The sequence below is a fragment of the Bombus bifarius genome, unplaced genomic scaffold, assembly GCF_011952205.1.
Source record: "Bombus bifarius isolate JDL3187 unplaced genomic scaffold, Bbif_JDL3187 scf7180000010271, whole genome shotgun sequence".
Classification (NCBI taxonomy): domain Eukaryota; kingdom Metazoa; phylum Arthropoda; class Insecta; order Hymenoptera; family Apidae; genus Bombus; species Bombus bifarius.
Window position 1 is genome coordinate 7,051,711 of NW_022885586.1, and position 20,390 is coordinate 7,072,100.

The 20,390-nt window shown below is 33.9% G+C and overlaps 1 protein-coding gene across 1 annotated transcript in view; it reads right to left on the bottom strand.

The window, feature by feature from the left end:
* The window catches only part of LOC117216635, a 176,719-nt gene that overhangs the window by 20,856 nt on the left and 135,473 nt on the right, over window positions 1–20,390 (bottom strand). Inside the window, exon 3 of the mRNA XM_033463515.1 lies at window positions 6,818–6,988. Coding sequence (XP_033319406.1) covers window positions 6,818–6,988 — 171 coding nt within the window. The remainder of the gene's footprint in view (window positions 1–6,817; window positions 6,989–20,390) is intronic.

Here is a 20,390-nt window from a genome sequence, read left to right on the forward strand (position 1 = left end):
CTCTGGTTTCGTTCTTCTTGTATGTATATGTACATCAATTGAAAATACTGTCTTGTATATATAGAATGTAACGTATGGAAATGAAGGGTACATCTTAAACCCTCAAGAACAAAATGCATTCAGTAACAGTATACGTGCTTGTGTGGGAAGGAGAAAGGACGTACATATGTCATTGTTGAATCAATATCTAGGTCAATGGCGTTCCGCCGGCCATACACCTGTTCATTGTTCTGTAGTGGTGAAGTGGATACGTGATGAGTCGCGATAAATTACAAGCGAAGTTGACAGAATGTACCACAATTTGGCTGTCACGGGTACATACGACGTGACATCGTACAACGTATAACGCACAATATGAGACGATCCACCAAAAAAGAAGAAACGAAAAGAAGAAACTATGTAATATTTTCAAAATTAACTCTAAAATTCTGTATTTTATTCGTGAAAGCAAATTATGTATAAATTACCAGTTTGACTACTTTAATGTTCTATTTGCTGCGTGTACTATGTACATGTATGAAAGAGTTTGAAGTGGACAGAAGTACGTTTCGAGATATACCTGATTTTATTTTAAAAACAAATTAAATCTATGCTGTAAGTACATAGAGTAATCTATCGCAATCTATCGAGATCTAACTCGAAACATGCAAGCATTATCGTGCCACGATCACGCCCTGTATTCACGTCCCTTTCATCGTTTTCAATCAGTACATTTCATGGAATACCTAGCTTCCCCTCGCTTTGGATCGCGTGAAAATTCGATTTTACCGTGTACGTGAAAGTCAATTTTATACCATTACAGACGTCTGGTTATTATACCACGCTTTGAACGAAGAAGAGGGATAAACGTGAGATGGTTATCGAAACAAGAAAAGGTTATCCTTTCAACCGTATCTGAGTGAATATTTATCAATCTCGAAATTCCACCGTATCGCGATATTGTTTATTGACTGTGACATTTTTGTAAGATATCTGTATCCACTAGATCGTTTAATGAACGATTGTCGTCGCTTTCGTCGCTTTATTATACTTTTTCCCCGCGATACAACGAGTTTATATTCATCTTGACATAAGATCGTGCTTTCACGCGACACGTGAATGGTAATTAGAACACCTTCGAGATACCACGGTCATCAATCTTTTTTTGCGACATGGTAGCACTTACCGGCGGTATCAAGATTTCAGAGCTTAGATAGATCAGCGCATTGTTGACTTCGAGTCCTTTTAAGCTTGAGAGTTCGCGAGATAAGAGATGTTAAAGCTTTTTGATCTGAACGTGCCTAGATCAATATTTCTTAAAATTTAAAGCGACGTTTTCGAACCTCGAGCCTCCAAGATCTACGCTTTCCAATTTATCTATTTATCTAAGCTCTTCAGCTTTCGGGAACTATGCTTTCAAGATTGAAGCTTCCGGACTTTGAAAATGTCGAGATTCGAGTTTTTAACTTCGACTAGAGACTAAAAATTAAATTTTTAATTTTGATGTTAAATCTTCTCAAGCTTGAGTTCTTGTGTTAAAAATTGTCCCATTTTAAATTTTCAATGACAACGTTTCCTGACTTTGGAAATTCCAAGTTCGTGGCTACTAACTCTTAAAGATTCCAGACTAGATCTCATTAACCACGAGCATTTGACCGTTGGCCGTAAATTTTTTAAGTCAAGGTTGTTTGGCTATCTATTGAATTATTTCGAATAGAGTTTCATACGGTTTAGGATAAGATCAGTATCAGTATGGAGTTTAATTTAGTAATTGTCCTATTATCTTAAACGACGTATACCTGTACAGCAATTTCGTGATGTTAGAGCTGCTTTTATACCAGAAAAAAATTTGGGCCGAATATTGTGTTATAGAACGGATATGCCGGTCAGAAAAATGAAATTCCAAAAGATAAAATACGGAATTAAATAAATGTTCAAATATTTTCCAGGGCCACTATATGCCTATCGCTCATAAGAATCCATACGGTTCAATATTCAGTTGGAAAATTATTAATTGGATGCATTACTTTCTACGTTCTTATGGAATTAGTAAGTTGTAAATTTATGTAATCAAAATCAAAAGACTTAACCATAGTATCTTTGCGTATAGTAATAACGTTAATGTATAATTAAATACACGATTCGGTGATATATTCATCGATCTCAGGTATTTTTCTCGAAATAACATCGATAGTCTTTCTGTCAATTTAAAGAAATCTACTTTGTCCATATAAATTTAAGAAAATTTTTCTACATTTCAATTTATGAAGTCGATCGGTGTAACTTTTCACCGGCACGATTAATTTTTAATAACATTAACGGACGAATATTGATCGACATTCACACGAATCCGAGTTGACTTCGATACGAATAAGTAAGACAAGGCTTATCATCTATTCGAAGGAATTTTTTACGCGCAGAAAACTGCATCTGTCCCATCGGCTGGCGTGAGGGTAATGTGGGCCATGCAAGGTCGTTTGTTATGTAGCTACGTATTTCGAGAAGAACGTAATTAGGTGTGTGCCTGTTTTCTCTATCGTACGTCTGCTCCCTTCCTCGTTTTTCCGTCTATTCGCGCTGTGTAAAATGTCGCGGGATTGACTATATGCACGCGATTTAACGTGCCTAGAATGAAGTATTTAACGGACTGTAATGTAATCTCGGTCGGTTGGTGGGTACCATTCTAATTGCGTTCGTTCATTCACTCGCGCTTAACACGATGAATTTATTCGACCACGATTTCCAACTGTGCAGCTAGTTGAATGTCATGCCGATTTAAAGTACGTCGAGCTCATTAGTTCTATAATTAATTGCACTTGAATTATAATTTCGAAATATACATGTTGGATATGAAAGAAAGAGGAGATCGAATCTAGAGCTTTTAAATATTTTCTTTCATTTTTTTAGAGATTGTTTCAGGATTATATATGTTCTTTCCTTTTCCAAGGTAAATCAGTCCTGTTTTTTTAGCATTATCGTTTGATGTTGTTTCAGAGATAATTGTAGCAGATATTTAGTTTGATAGGGAACGTACACGAACAGAGAGATTTCAAAGTTTGATAATGGTTGGCGTACCTGTGTCAACAGAACGATAAATGAACAATTAAATTAGAGGTAGCCGAATGTTCCAAATCGTGAAAATCGATATTGTAGATATACATAATGCTAAATGGACAAATGGAAGTTTAATATTAATACTTGCGTATATGAATATTATTGTTATAACTTGTATTCGACACTTTTTACTACGTTACGGTAACTGGAATATACAGGATGTTCGGCAACAGATGGTAGAATCAAAATAAAAAGAAGATGAAGAATAAAAAAGATACGACACTTCGTCTGTTATTTAATATTATAATATCTAAGAAGCTAGTAAAATATCTCTGAAGCTTGGGAAACTTCTCTAAGCGCCAGAAGATGGATGTACAGTGATTCTCAAAGCCTGTATATAACATTGATTAATTGCCCTTGTCAAATATAGTTCCATAATTTTGTAAAATTAGCAGTTGAACTTTCTTTTATCCATCACTGCACATTAAACCGTTAAATTATCTTCCTATGATTCTCCATATCTATCCAAACGTAAGTTTCCTTCGAAATTTAACATTCCAGAAATAAATCTTCTTTATAAAAGTTTCAACATTTCAATCTGTTCTGCAAAACTTGTCACAAAATTTCTTAAAACTTTGGATGGAGGTCTGGTAGGTAGCGTACGTTGCATGTTATATATCATGTGTCTGATGTAATATCACATGGTTGACATATCCAACTACTCGCTTGCACTGTATCAAACGTAACTTTCAATTCTAGCTTTACCCTTAGGAAATTTCATTCTTCCATTTCTTTCAGTTACAGACGCTAAACGTATTTTATCCTCTTTAGAAATCTTTTCTCTCCATCGAGAATATTGTACAATTAATATATTAATCCAGCGAGGGCTTACTTTCAAAATCAATGTTTATTACTGTTATTATTCTCACTTTTTGCTGAATTATCCTGATTACTTAGTGGCTTATTATTTCTCGTTTTTCCTAATCTTTCGCTCGTATATTTCTCGTTAAAACCCTTCTGCCATTCTTTTATTTCTTTTTACAATCCCATTAAACTATTATTATCAGAGTGGTACCTCTCCCTTTTTTTTAGACTTTTTCCCCTTTTAAGCTAAAAGAACTGGAGATACCAATTATCGTGGAGTTCGATGTCGAACGAGTCCATTAACATCGATATTGCAACATGCATAGTCCGTTTCGGTTGCCGATGTATATCGATATGAAATACAGAATCGTTTATTTACATGCATGCATTTACACTACGCTCGTCTATTAATTTCGTTGTCGTGGTACTCTAATGAGATGTAAAGCCGATTTGTTTTATGCACGCACGCTACTCGTTTCGTGATCGTATTATTAACAGGCGAGTGTTCAAGATTTTGCACGCGATATGTTCATTTTTCATCTGTTTCCCCCTCTCTCTCTACCCTTTCTTCAATTGTTTTCTTTCGTTCAACGAATTAATTCCGAATATTATGCATGCATGTTACAAACGTATTCTTCTTCTACATTGTTTCGCGAAAACGTAGCGAATTTTATCTTCGTGTCTCTTTTCCATTCCTCGTTTTTCCGATATCTTCGTTGCACAATTGCAATTAAAATGTCGTTATCGTCTTTTTCTCCTTCATACGTTACCATCCTTTCCAGTGAAATTAAAATTGGAATAGACGATTTATAAATGGAAGTACAAAATTAAGATAAATGGAGGAATATAATTATCTGACATAAAATTTATTCGATGCGGAATATCAACGTGGAACGAGACTGTACCGAATCGGTGAAATTAGTTTGAAATTTCAAAAACAAATTGTTGAAATCAATAATGGTACATGTAAATTTATGCCAGTAATATAAAAGACAAAGGTAATAAAATTCACAATTAAGGAATCGTTAAAGAATCTTTTCTCTAAAAATTAAGCCTATTAGGCCGAATGATAAGTGCATTTTCTTAAGCAGTAATTACAAGAGATAAGGAATTGAAATAAATAAAGAACGAACGAAAAAGTATTGATATCGATAAGAAGATATTAAACATGAAATAAAATATCTATTGACTTAAAAATTATTATCTGTCGTATATACAAAGACGAACACATATAGTATCCGTTATATCGTCACGCGGTTTTAGTTCACGCACGACTAGCGTGAAGGAAAATTTCAGTAAATTTCTCTCCATGACATTCACTGCTAAGAATAATTCCCCAAAATAACTCAGTTCTCTGTGGTTTTAATTACGCTCGATTAGCATAGTGGCGGTTACGACAGCAATAGGAAGTCGTGGAGCAGGCGGGAATGAGTGACGCGCCGTGAGACCCGGAAAAAGAGGAGACCGTCCAAAAATGAATACATACGTTGGCAAGTTGCAGCCTAGAATTGTACCTTTGTGATCGTCACGTTAAACAAGGCAGCCCGCGGCCGAAACAGAGAAAATGAAAGAACCTTGACGACTAGCGCGCTCTTGCATGGAGTTATTTGATTACGTATATGTCAGGCAAATGAGATATACTACAGTTTCTGGTCTGCCGTGAAATATTCGGTGAATTGTGGTCGAGTAGCTTTCACGTTCTCTGGCTGAACGGATGCTAGAATGCAGTTTCGTGGATTTTAATGTAAATTAATGTAACTACAATTTAACGGTATCAAAAGCACTCTCTATTTTTTATATAATCTCATCCTTCTTTGCCTTTTTATTTAAAAAAGTGGGGAACGTGACAGATAGCGGAAAATATAAACTGAGAATGTATAAGAATTATTTGACAATTTAAAAAAATACATCTACTGATTTACCCTTCGTAATGGAGTTTATGGTTTGGAAAATGAAGAACGATGGCAATTCTGTTTAAACAAAATAAAATTCGTGGAGTAGAGAACAGATTTATACTTTTGTTATATTCAACTACTAATTGACAGTGACAAGTTTCTGAAAATTCGACGAAATAATGTCGTATTCATTCGACTCGTGTGAAGGGTGCGTTGCGGTAATTTGATCATAGAGATTCATTTATTTAAAAATTACAATGAATACGCCATGCGTGATGGTTAAATGGGTATTTTCTGGAGTTGATAGCTGCAGCTGTGATCGCATTGTCGGTTGAATGCATTGTTTCAGAACACTTATCCGGCCGAATCAATCAACTGTTCGTACCGAATTTCACAGGGGCGAGATCGTATTTTTCGCGCGTATCCGCTGATTTTCTCTGTGTACATCGGCGCGATATATCCCTGTTAATTCATCACTCATCCTCATTGCAGTTACGTATAAGTTCAATAATTATCTTCACGCCGTAATTCAGGTATCGGTCATTAAAACGATAGATATTCCGCTTCACGTGATTTACTTTTTGGTAAAATGGAAATGGAACGAATGATACACTAAAGGGCGGTTTCTACGAAAATTATCTTCCCATTCATAGAAATGATGTAAAAGAGAACAGTGAATTTTTACGAATCTTGTTTATGAATATATACCGGTCAGTATAAAATATACAATGCTTCATTTTGTAGAAAATGAACATAGCTATTTAACGAAAAATAAATACAGCTGTTTAACGAGTATACTTATGATATTTATTTATTATTACTATTATTTATTATTATTATTATTTATTAATATCTAATGGAAATCACTATTTGGAACTTAAAAAGACCAATGACCTTTTCTCAAATTTTTCTCAAATCACACATTATTTGTACACTACATTTTCAGCAATAACATAAAAATTTAATTAATATATACAATTTGTAAAATATCTGGCTTAATATCAATGGAGAAAAACATACGTTACCTTAATTCCGTAATTGCTTTCCTCGTATATAATAGATACGTAACGCCACCCTATATTCCTCACGATGTCCACCATTGCTTTTACTTGATAGTGATCGCTCGGTATTGTACGCGAGAAATATTCGAAGCGTTGTTTGTTGGACAGTTCCGGGCTGGTTGAGAAGAAAGAGACCTGAAAGAAGTCGAAAGTTTTTATCTTTAATGCCCCTTTGTATTTCGAAGAAAACTATCGAGTATGCCTTTCAATCATTAGTAACGTTCATATTCAATTCTAACTTGAATCTTCGACCTCTGAGTTTCTTCGAAACGTTATTCCATTAATTTTGTTAAACTAGAGTATTCAAAAACTTTTTATATTTGCCTGGAATATTTTAAATATTCTATAAATTTTTAAAATAATATCAAAAGAATATTTTTGTGATTTCATTTTTAGAATAATTTTCTCATTCCCCTGTGTTACTTGGCTTTTGCAAAACATACAACAAGCATTATGCGCGAGAACATGAGTTATGCATATACATTGCTCTACAAATTCGTCTAGCGTAACTCGGATAGAATTAGTTTCCGTCTCATATGCTTGGGGACAAATGTCTAGCCATAATTACGTGTCGCTAACTTATGCTGCGATTCATCGCATAACATAAAACAACTTCCCAACATTAATCTTTTCCATATATTTCTTGTATTTTTAATTCGAAACTATTATATAAATTTCATTTTCTAAAACAATATCAGATACAAATATAGTACGTATCTCTATTATCCTAAGAATAAAAGTAATAGAGGTTGATGTATTTTTCTTGTATTTCTAGATAATTTGCAAATATTTGTAGGATGCGCGCAAATTTTCTCTGTGCACGTGTATATTTACCCATAATGTCGGTCATTTCGACGTTATATCTCGCGTAGTGGAACGCTAATAGAGGCATCGTAATAACGCACGATGAATTTAATTAGGACGTGAAATTGGACTCGTTGAAATTATTAAAGTATCGTGTTTACTCGTTGTTCACTATCAGAATAATTTTAAGAGAAATCATAGCGATAGAAGTAAGTTAAACTTTCCTTCAGATGAGAGTAGTTTTCGAGATAACTATGAGGATTTCTTTCTAAAATTTCGTAAGTGCGTTCGAAGTTGCCTCCAAGTATTCCGACGAAAATTATCGCGAAGGAAAACTACGAGTAAGCTCTTAATATCTACCAGTCCTTATCTCAGATTTTCAATATCTAGACTGTTATTACTATTTGTTTTCTTGTCTGAACAGAAAAGCTACATTAAATAATTAATAATTCTTCCGTGGAATCGAGAATCGTAGTTTATCGATCTACAAATGTTTATCGTTTTAAAATTGTGTTCACTGTTGTAGGAATTTCACCAACACGATTTTTAAATTTCCAATTATACGAACGCCTATTTCTCTCTGCCTCTCTTTGGATTTGCATAAAATGCAAATACGAGATTAAATATGCTCGAATTACAAACTCAATTTTTTTGGCTGGTTAAATAGTTATTAAGAATTTTTATTCAGAGGTTACGAAACAATCTTGAGACATTTATTCTAAGTGCAATATTTTTTTAGTTTCACGTCGTAAACGATTACAGGTCCAGATTACTTCAGTTCATGATTATACAATTTTCTGAAATTTTCTATAAGCTTCGCAATTTTTATGCATAATAATTCTCAAACTCCTCATTTACTACCTTTTCCGTTTTTACACGAATTTCGGTGACTGAGAGGGTTGCATTTTATTCTCTTTATTTATATTTTTTCCGATTTGCTCCCATTCATTTTGTCATTCATATAAATTTAAATGACTAACAGGATTCCATTTGGTATTTCTAATTTTCTCTATTTATATCTATCTCCAATTTATTCCCTATATTAATTTCCTTATTTACATAAATTTAAATAGCCAACAGAATTCTCTTCTTCTCCTGTTTCCAGGTTTCTTTATAATTTTCATGTAATTATCAATTTTTCTTACCAGTGTGTTATTTTTCTTTTACGTTTTTTGACATGGATCCGAATGATCAACCGGGTTCCATTTTTTAACTGGTCTCCGCGATTTATTTCGGTTGAGCGGCTCTTGATGGGCGCACGACATTTTTCGCGAGCAGTAACGAAAGAACGCGCTCGAGTGAGATTCAAGCCCGATCTCCGGCAGGATTTTCGTTCGCTGTTGTATAGTCGTAGCCAGTCCACGGGTTGTGCCTGTGGAAGATGAGTTTATGTAGCGAGAAACGAGTCTGCGTTATCTCCTGTTACGCTGGGAGCAGCTCAGCTTCTCTCCACAACGTTGCACGCCATTTTATCCCAGGCACTTTCTGCGTTTTAGCATCTGGTAAATCCATATAGAATGGACCGAATATATTTATCAATTTCTTTCAGGCACAGATTTTCCTCCATACCTGTTAACTTTTCGCTTAAATATCACTATTATATGATTTTCATTTAAAAGATAGGAACCTTCTTATGCGATAATTTACTCGTCAATGATATCGTCATAGTTAGGTAGGTATCAAGTGGCAGATTATGAATTTCTCTTCTTTATTGAAGCGATTTAAATCTCCACGAACAGATTATTTTGCAATAGGTTGTATATTATAAATTACTTTTTTATGCCTTCAAGTTCCAATCCTTCAAAAACAAAAGATAGTTTGCACAAACAATTTTTACAATCTGATAACTTTCCAATCGAAGAGTCGCTTGCGATTAATTTCTAATTTAGAGAATTCACTCGTAGAATTTTATTTCTTTCGTTATCGAACATGCTACTCTTATGTGAAATATTTGCTAGTATTAGTAATTTGTAAAATCTCTCTAAAATTATGGAAACACGATAGAGCGACTTCTTTGATGATGTTAGATATTTGTTTAATCTGCAGTAGTTTCTATAAATAAGATTTGTATAGGTTTTAACAGTTTTTACTTTTTCAATGAACGATTTAATCATTAGCTCGCAATCTTTTCGAAGATATTTTCTTCTGTCTTTCGAGTTCTATCTTTGACCATCGTATTCCCATTTATCTGTATTTTCCTTCCGTTTTTGCTCGCCAAGATTAGTTTTTGTAGACTTTTCTTCGATCTTTCCAGATTCATTTTTCCTCTTCGGCCTTTAAGCTTCCCCTGTCCGTTCTTGAGGAACAGGAGAGGTTCAAGTAAGGGTGATAGGAGAAAGGTGAGATAAATGATGAATGAGAACGGTTGTAATGGGCTGATCTACTCGTTCATGGGACCGATAGACCCGTGTCTTAACCATAAAATCATTTAATAGCTAGAACAACGAATCTCTGCAAAAGGGGATTTCTAAAAACAGAAATCGATAGAAAGTTCTCCTTCTTCTTATTTTAAGAAAAAGAACAAGAAGAGAACAAAATTAAAATTTTAGATTGCAGCTTTTATATGTATAAATTCTCGTGAATGAAATTTATAGAAAGTGTTGGATGCTTCCGCTTCTTTATTTTATTTTCATTGTTTCAATGAATCAGTTTAGTTCTTATGTCGAAACGTTTTTGCGTTTTTACAGGTAGTCTCATTCCGAGGTTGTTTCGAAATTGCAAATCCCTTTGTGAAGCGACTAAATGACGTTATCGTTAATTGAAACGGACCGGCTGCGCCCAAACCGCGCGAAATTGCAGGCCCCGTTGCAGAGACCTCAATAAAAGCGAAATAAACGAACGCACTCGATCGCTTTCGAGTCTTTCTCATATCTCGAAACAAAAGCTTTCAGCAGTTTCCCGATAGTTCTACAAATCCGTTACCATTCTCAGGTATTGTACTCGGCAAGCATATAAATGACAACTAACAAAGGAACAAATTGCAATTGTTGTACACCTTAGAATACGATCGCTAGATTGCGGATTTTTATGCATTTATGGGAAGCTTTAAGATACAAAAATCCATGGAATGTACATAATTTACAAAATCATAAAAAATGTGCGAAGTATAGTTATCCCTTATGATATTTAATAGTCGAAACAATTTTCTACTTGAGCTCAATTTTTGTTTAATTACATAAAAACGCGAATTTGTACAAATATCAGTAGTTTAACAATCTTTGACAAAGATCTTCATACAATTCTTATAACTAGGCTATTTTTATTTACATAAAGCATATTGTGCTTATTATGTAAATCTAGATAAGTATACAGTAATATAAAAGTACAAAAGTATTTTCCAATGAAGTGTCTTTTTTCAGGTGCTATACATTTCATTCTTATAATACTAAAGTTTCGTAGTCGTAAAATATTCTAAAAATACTCGTAAAAATACTCTTAAATGATACGAAATTTAATATAGTCAATTAGATTTAATTAATTGATATTTAAAAGTAATATCAAAAATGCAACGATGCGCAAGTACTTGTAACCACTATGAGAGAAACAGCTTTTAATCATTTTGGAATAGTATTACACTGTAATTTTGTATCGTAATATCGTAGGGTTTTTTTGTTTTAATAAAAATGACCTTCTTATAGATTGTACGAATCTAAATAATTATGTAAATTCAAACGAAAATTATTGTTCTCTGTTCGTCATTCTTTTTCGTTTCATTATAGTAATTATCATGGAGAATAATAGAGTTTTGTTTCATTTCCTTTGAGACATTTCTTTGGTGAGATTACATCGAATACTAAATGAATTTTGGCCAATGATTATGCATTTGCAAACGATATGTGTTTGCAGCAGTTGTTTCACGCTACTGGACACTGTAAAATTACACGATTTTCGATGTGTCAAAACTCGTTGTTCCGAATGAAATCACGAGACCTCTAAAATGCTGTTCATATAATCCACAAGTATCCAATAAGGCCACTGATAGGCCAATAGCGGCGCGACTCTTTACCATTTGCTGATTGTTGCTGAATTACTTATATAATTGCAATTCGTATTGCTGGCTTGCAGCGTAGTTATTGGTTTGTTCTCTTGTCAACTGCTGCTTTTATTGCTGGCTATAATTGCCATACATTCTTTTCATTACGACTTTTTTACAATTGCGATCTTTTTTAAAACCCAGGAGATATTACACGAAATATTGCAAAATTATTGTCCCGAAGAGTATTTCGTTTTTCTTAACGCTAGAACTAAAAATGATGAGTTTTATATTTTTTGATTTTGCAAACTACTGAAAGCATGCAGATGCTTTTGGCAAAATTAATTCTCAATGTTTTTCACTTTTTTTCGCCAGAACTGTTTTCGATGTTCGTAAAGCGCAAAACTAGTCGTTAGCAAAGTTTTTTATTAATTATTATTAGGTTGTCCCAAAAGTTTCTTTCGTTTTATAAGGAAATAATCGATGCACAATATTTTTTGTTTTATATTGTTTTATATTATTTTATTGAATTATGTATGATTCATTTTGTTCTATTGGAACATATCATACATAACTCAATAAAATAATATAAAACAAAAAATGTTGATTATGGATTATTTCCTTATAAAACAATCTAATAATTTATTTCTTACTTACACTGCGGTCCACAACTGTCACAAAACTTAGGAAAACGTGATAACCCTAATTTGCAACTTCGATGTAAATAACTTTTACAAATTTCTTTTTACATATTCAAAATCGTTTCCTTGAGACCGGCAAGTATCTTAATACTTACGAAGGGAAGTGTATTTATCAGCGATCTGACACGCTAGACACGATTACGTGTATCTATTTATTTTCATTACATCACTTTAATTTCAAACCATTCGTATACTACAAATCGGTAGTTCTAATATGAAATTTTAATATATCATTCGCAAATATCATCACTTCATCACAGTCATTCTTATTCCCGTCAGAAGTGAATTCTAATCCAGTTATGTTGAAGATTTCCTAATAGTATCTAGATCTGATGAAAGTTCTATCAATGAAAGTCGAGGCGTGAATAGGATAAAAGAGAAATCGTAACGATCCTCCGTGAGAGGCAGGTGAATGAGAACTTTGATATAAATGTCGAGACAGGCTATTAGCTGAAATAAAGGGGCGTAAAAATATTCACCACCAACGCCGAAACAGTTTTTCTCCTTTGTTTCTTTCAAACTATGCGCAAGCTTTTCATTCCTGTTTCGTCTTCAATTTTATTATTTCGCTCTGAAACCCTGCCATTTTTCTCCCATTTTTCACTCGTTCGCGAATATAATACTTTCCTTGAGCTTATTCGAACAACAGCCTTCTTAACTAACTTACAGCAAGTATTCTCGTCCGTGCTTCGAGTTGTGCTAAGATGTTATCATAGAACGATGGTCGATAGAAAGTTCGTTATAACTACAGAATTTAAAAAGCGTTTAGAAGCGAAGGCAACCGTGTGAAATCGCTTTAACCTGGTCCCGTCGATCCCGGGAACAAAAGACTGAATAACCGTAGATTGTAGTCGCTTTTTTGAACGACAAAAGAAATATGAATAATTCTTTAATCTTTCATTCTTCTACGATTTTATTTCTGATGAAAGTGAGGGGATTACAGCTGGTGTCGTTTCCGATTGTTTCAACGTTGTAGCATCGAATATTTATAATTAACGGTTGAAGAAAAATTTTAATTAAAGCTACATTCGATGACAACTGGCGCGCGTGGTTCTGTTTACAATTTAATCCGTAATTTCCTTTAAATTTTAATAATTTATTCATTTAATATTCGCGTTATGCAATTCGACTCGTTGTTAATAATGTAGCAATTAAAATTTTGCGATCTTTCTCGTCTGAACTTCGTTGCCCTTTATATTCTTTAGCCAGTCACTCGAGATAATTGCCGGTTAACTTTTTCTACTAGGTTGGAAAGTTTCTTGCGAACCTGTAAACTATCGCGAAGACTAATCGACTACCGGGCTCGAGTAATCTAATCGTTTTCTTGACCCGTGTTTCTTCAGCGTTTCACGTTTTTCTTTATCACTTCGTAATGGCCGTTTTGGCTTCCTTGCCATTTCGACGCTTTTATCGTTATAAAGCGCCAGCTAGAAAATAACGTGGCGGCTATTACAATAGCTCGAAAACAACTTTCTTGTCATTTGTCTTTCTCGTTCTACAACTTGTTCTTCCCCTCTTTGTTTCTCGACATTGCTTCCTGCAATTCGATACCATTTTTCAACGCAACACTTTTTCTGATCGTTTTAACCGTGTTTCCAGCAATAAAGTTTAGTAATTTCGAGAGTGACGATGCATTTATCGATTGGCTTCGACAAGTTTTCCCGAGAATATCTGTTAAACGCTTATTAGCATACAAACAGCGATTGGATAAAACATTGTACATAATAATTATTAATTACGTAGTTGATTGTTGATATTCATGCATTTATTTATGAGATAGCTAATGATAGAAAAATATAGGGAATGCATATTATTCGTACAAATATATGAAATATCTAAAGTATAATACTTGTTACAGTATTTAGTAAGCGAAACGTATTGGCATTTAGATTCCATTTTTCTGGGTACGTTCATAAAAATATGAAATTTCCCGAAAATTCAAAATAGCCATTTATACATGTAAATATAGAAAGTAAATATAGAAAGTAATTATAACGTTTAATAAACGAGAAACAAATCATTCAGATCCAATTCCTTTAGTTATATCCACAAACATATGAATATTTCCATTATTTCCACTATTTTCCGGTTCATTTTACAATCCTTCTGACATTACTTCAAATAACAAAAATCAAATAATAATAAAAATTTCTAGAGTGGCAAAAGGTATTGGCAGATATCCTTGTTTTTTAATGAAAAGCTTCTTCATCAGGTTCTGCGTTTCATCTTTATTCACATTCAATTTTTGTAGTTATATGCAGGTACTATTAAATCTGTATTCTCGACCAATCGCGGGGAGACGTAATCGAGAGGAGAGACGTCAACGGCAGTCGTAAATTCCCGTTACGATTATAACAATCGACACCACGAATTGATCGATCCCCTGATTTCCGTTGAGATAATAGGGGTGATTGAGTTTGTATAACACTGTGATTCACAGAATTATAAATTATATATTTCCAACACTTAGATTACACTGTCGAGGAAAGATAAATAGATAACAACTTGTCGCACGAAGATGAGATAGATCTGTGCGCTGGAGCAGGGCTCTTGTAATGAAAGTTAATGTATTAGTGGACGTAGCACTATAATATATTTAGGAGAGGAGATGTATGTTCGACAACACCGAGAACCGACAAAGGTTTGCGTAAAGTATGCGACTCTCGCGCTATGTGTAGACTGCCGCGTTAGGCGTTAGTTTTTAGACTAACTGTCGCTCTTTTTCTAATACGGAAGAAAAGTTCGGTGTGGGTGTGCCCCTGTGCCTAAAGAACGCGGATTCGTTGTTCCCACTTTCGTTAGGAAAAGTGAGGGTAACGAACCGCGGTGTCGATTGGTCATGACCTGCACTACTGCTCGAAGGGATGAGTAGGAAGTCTCTTACCATCGTGGTGGATAGATGACCGTGTTCGTGAGGAAAACCTAGCTTGTTTTATTAGAGGGCTATTCGGATTTTCCTAATGGGTGCATACCCGCTTTCTCCGTGTTTTAAGTGCGCCTAATAAATCCAAGGACCTCTCTAAAAACCGACTGTGTTTCGAGAATATTTTTAAGCTTTAGAAATTCTTCAAGACAAACGGATTGAAGACACATGGCGAAACAATACAGGGAAGTGAAAGTTATGGTGGGTCCTTAGGTTTATTGAGGGTCGAAGTGACGTTACGCAGGCCGGTTGTTGTCCGGTCGCGCGGGCTGGCGTGCAGATGTTTTAGGCGGCGTAACAAAATCATACGAAATTTATTACACTACCAATTAATTGTAGCCATTGTATTTATTTATTGTGAACTTCTTCGTTAAACTCTTGTTTGGGATTTTTTACGAAGATCGATTATTAATTACTAATTTTATTTGTGTTGTCCAATTTCGTTTGTGTGCAGAACGATCGCGGACAGTTTACGGACTATTATTTATTCAGCTATACTGCAATGGGGAAATTCAATAGCACATTATTGATTGGTATCAATAGCGTCGAATTTAATTCGATGACGGAATGCTTGAATTACGGTATAAACTGATTGCAGAAACAAATTTTTCTTATTCTTCTCGCGTTTTCGATAAATTTCCAGCCTTGCAACTAATTGTGGAACATGGCCTGTATCTGACCGTGTGGACCTTTATTAAATTTTATCATCAAATATGACTGGCGTTTATTTACTCGTAAATTTCCCCACTAGCGCAATATCGTCTGGCTGTATCTTTTTGTTTCCATCGCCTCGATTTTTTTTTATATAGATGTATTAAAAGGGATGCAGAGGCGAAACGAGGAGGGGTTAATGTTTATGAGTAAAGTTGGGATTAAAGTCCGTCTTAGTTTAAGCGTGCTATAGCTCGTTGGAGAAGAATAAAATTTCTTTTCGTTAGAGCATAATTCTTTGAGCAACGAAGCACGGACATTTGTTGCAAAACAAGTAACTACTAATTATTTATTTATACTTCTTAAATCAATTCGGAATTATAATAACGTAACATATGAGGGGTGAAACATTTTTAAAAATTTTTAATATGAACAAGTTGTAAGTAAAGTTAAGTAGTAGGTAAAGTAGTATCGTGAAATAATCATGTGAAACTTGCAAGCATTACGAGCTACAGTGCAGATAGAAAGTGAAAATGCTGTCACGGCAAATGGGAAATGAGTTATCGGACCCAGCGACAGGTCTGTGGCTCTTTCAGAAAAGCGGTTGCCTAGAAAGCCGAACGTGATCATATTTGGTCATGGACGACTATAAAAACGTGTATGTGATAGGAGTATGGGAACTATTCAGAAGGGACGCTTTGGCGGTAAAGGTGGTTGTTGTTGTTGGTTAACATGAGTTGTGAGTTGTTAGTTGGGACGAGTTGTGCGTGTCGTTAGTCGTTACGAGTTGATTAGTTGTATTGATTCAGTTATTCTAGTTGAAATATGTTAATTTATTACGAAATATTTTTAGTTAAATAATTATAGTTTTCTGTTCTATCATGGTAAGTAGGTATATAAAATAAAGTCACTATAATACGTACTCATAAAAGTCTGCAAATTCATAACAAAATTTTCTAAATCAAACTGGATGTCATATAATTATCTCATTTTTCGGAAAGAATTCAGCTGTATCATCTTTTCAGTAAGTTTCACAATTCTCTCTCTCTCTCTAATCTCTCTTTCAATTATTATAATATTTATACTAAGATTTATTACATATTAATTTTGCCACTACAATTCTCTATTAGAATTAACATCATATTTTCTTCAATTTTTCTTTATATTCTTCAATTTAAATTCTTTCAGTATAAAAATGTAAGTATACAGTATATAATATAATATACAAAAGTATATTCTTATTTTTAGAAATATGTACTTGTTAAGTATCACGGCTCTTATACTATCCTTCGCGCGCAGAAATGAAAGAATCATGAAACATATTATACTTAACATTAGCTTCTATTAACAGATGAAGGATAATTTTAATTATCCTAAGCCTCAAAGACGGATCAAGGTGGAGGATTAGTCTGAATTCGATATAACTCACTAGATCGATACCATCATACAATGGCTGTGAAATGCTATTATTGCTGATGAATTACCTGCTTGATGAGACTGGCTAGAACTGCATGTTATCGCGTTTCGAGAGCTTCGTGCAAATACGGTCGATAGAGCGGACGTTCATACTCTCGATATAGAGTACGAGACTTTTGACTGACATATTATGTCTTTTGCAGGTGTGCTCTTTCTGTAATTTCCGTTGCCGAGCTAAGATAAACGTTTCAGCGATAAGCCAATCGCCCATTCATTCTCATCGTTACGCTGTCACACGATAAACGAGTTACGTAACATTGGTGAGTGATAAGAAATAATCTGCGATAAAAATCGTAAATTAAATTACAAAGTTTTTAGTGTCAAGGCATTCACGATATAAAATTGCTTAGTTACTTTCCTAGCCAAAATAGCTTAATCATATTATTTCAGTGATACGTTTAAAGTCTGTAGTAGAGTTTACAAGTAAAATGACGCTCTACTTGTCAGACAGTAGTAAGGGATACGAATTAATACGTGATATAAAATGAAAATTAAATTTCAAAGTTAACTATGTCTAGGACGACAATAAGTAAATAAATTAAATTTGAGAGGAAAAATTAAATTTCCAGATTTCATGTGTTCCTAGCTATTTTATACAAAATCAGAAATTATTGCAAATGAATATAGTGGTTTCATATAAAGTACATAATACAAAATTTTATATTTATATACAGATGGGTAGATTTTAATATTCATAAATAGAACGGGAGTGTCACAGCCAGACACGTCGATATATCGACATTAAGTTACGATTTCGCGTCGTGAAAAATTTATCGTTTAGTCATAAAACATCTATTGTATTTTAAAATACCTCAATGAGCAGAACGAATATTGGAATATATATAGTTAGTGGATTAATTGATGTGTCTGTATATTTATCTATTAGCTTTTGGATTATATATATTATAGAAACTATATCTGTATCTATATTTATGTGGTGTATAACGATGTAAAGCGAAATTAACTAAATAATTGCTTCGTTAATAATGATAGATCGACTAATAATCGAATAATTGACATTTATTTCGTGGAATCAGATTCGAGATTAGAGATTGTAAACGATATTAATTATAGTAAAAAACTGCTGATAAAGTTATTAATTTTATTATTTTAGTGCAACACGAGTTTATAGACAACGAAATAGCTATTCGAATTGCAGATGGTAATAATTAATCGCGTTCAATAGTATCAAGGTCTGGTCTGTGATGCGTGATATTCGATTGTATGATGGTATTAGCCAATTCTGAAATGCAATGACAGGAATAGTTGATAGTCCGAAGGACTTGTTATTCTCACGGGACTTCTGTAAGTTAACACCTCGTGTCTGTTCCGAAGCACAAAATGATTCGATTACGCCAATACATCTTATTATCTGAATCAAATGGTATTTCTGCTAATATCTGTCTCTCGCGAAAGCTGGATATCTGCATAGCACGAATCCGATAATAGAACCATTGGTACGTGCTTTCATGGGTTTATAAAAAAATTTAATTAACGAGAACTCGATCTAAATATTTTATACATTTTTGCATATCGCGGATATTTTAATAAATTACTTTAATAAGAAATAATCAGTAATAAAAGTTCATAAAAAATGGGAGAAACTCCTAAAGAGAGTATTAGTATTACAATCCTCTATTTTAAATAAAGATGAGTCTCAATTGTTTACGGGACTGTTCTACCATTCTGCGTTACTTATTAACAACACTTTAGGAGGAATTGTAACGGAGAAATTGGCCAACTTCTATACATAGTTAATTAACCGTAATTTCCCCCAGTATCTGACCGAAACAAGGATATTATCTACTAAACCGTGCTACCTACTTTCGAAGTTTCGTTTCGCGTTTCTCAGGATATCTCGTGTCAAATAAAAGAGCGTTGCTGTCGTGCTAATTAAAACGATTCAATTCGAACTTTTCAGGAAAATAAGTTATATGGAGAAATAGGTAACTTTTTAAACATTCTCTTCCGACGTAATGAACATGATAGGCCTCTTTTCCCTTACGTGTACCTAATAATAGGCCAAGTTTGTTAGTAAGCTGGCAGGCATGTGAGGTCAGACGTGCGAGTTTAATAACAAACTTAAATCCAAAGGAGGAAGTTCGCGTCATCCCTTTGCTGACCTCTCGTATAACTCCGAGGGGTGAGAAAGTAGCTACGCCGATAAATTCTTGGCAGTTACAAATTTTCCTAAGTTCATCGCGTCGCTCCCGAATACTATACTTATTAACCTTCTCCGCGTTCCTTATCCTATCTTCTCTTAACTTATCAAAAATGAAATTATTCCTTTATTACAGGCGTTCCATTTTCAATCTAGGCATTCGCTCTTCGAACAAAATTTCTAATTATTGGAAAGTTATCACTTTATTCGTTCCAACTCATAAATTTGCAAATTAAGATCCGTCTTGCGATATAATATAAAATATGTATTATATATTCCAAACATAAAAGAGAAATAATGGTTCTGTCGCAAATAAAGCTTCCTAATGTTGTGGTTTATTGTTTATAGATTTTTTCCACCACAAATTAAAGATGACATTCCTCGAGTTATTATTAAAATTATCTAAATAGTAATTTATAAAAAAGGTGAATATTTGCGGAGAAAAAGCATAAATAGGGAAACGAATGAAGTAAAAGTTTTCTAAAAATCATAAACTTTATTTAACGAACGAATGTCCCAGTTTAAAGTAGAATACAAATGCTACCTTCTGTTTCATACACTCCGAAAATTTTCCGAAAGAGAATACTTTATTTTTATTCGCAAAAAGATATTGTGGCGCGTTTTATGAGTTGGTAGCTCTCAGGTAGACTGTTCGAGGGTAGGTTGATTTATATTTACTTCGGAACGTTACCGGAGTTCATTCTTCATTCTCAAAGCTCTATTTAGAGAGTATCTTTATACAGTCTTTCTGTTTCACGAGTTTATACCTTCTTTCGAAAATAGATAGAGACGCCTGTCAGAAATTACGCGACAAAATTAAATTCACGCAGTCTTTTGCCTAGGATTTA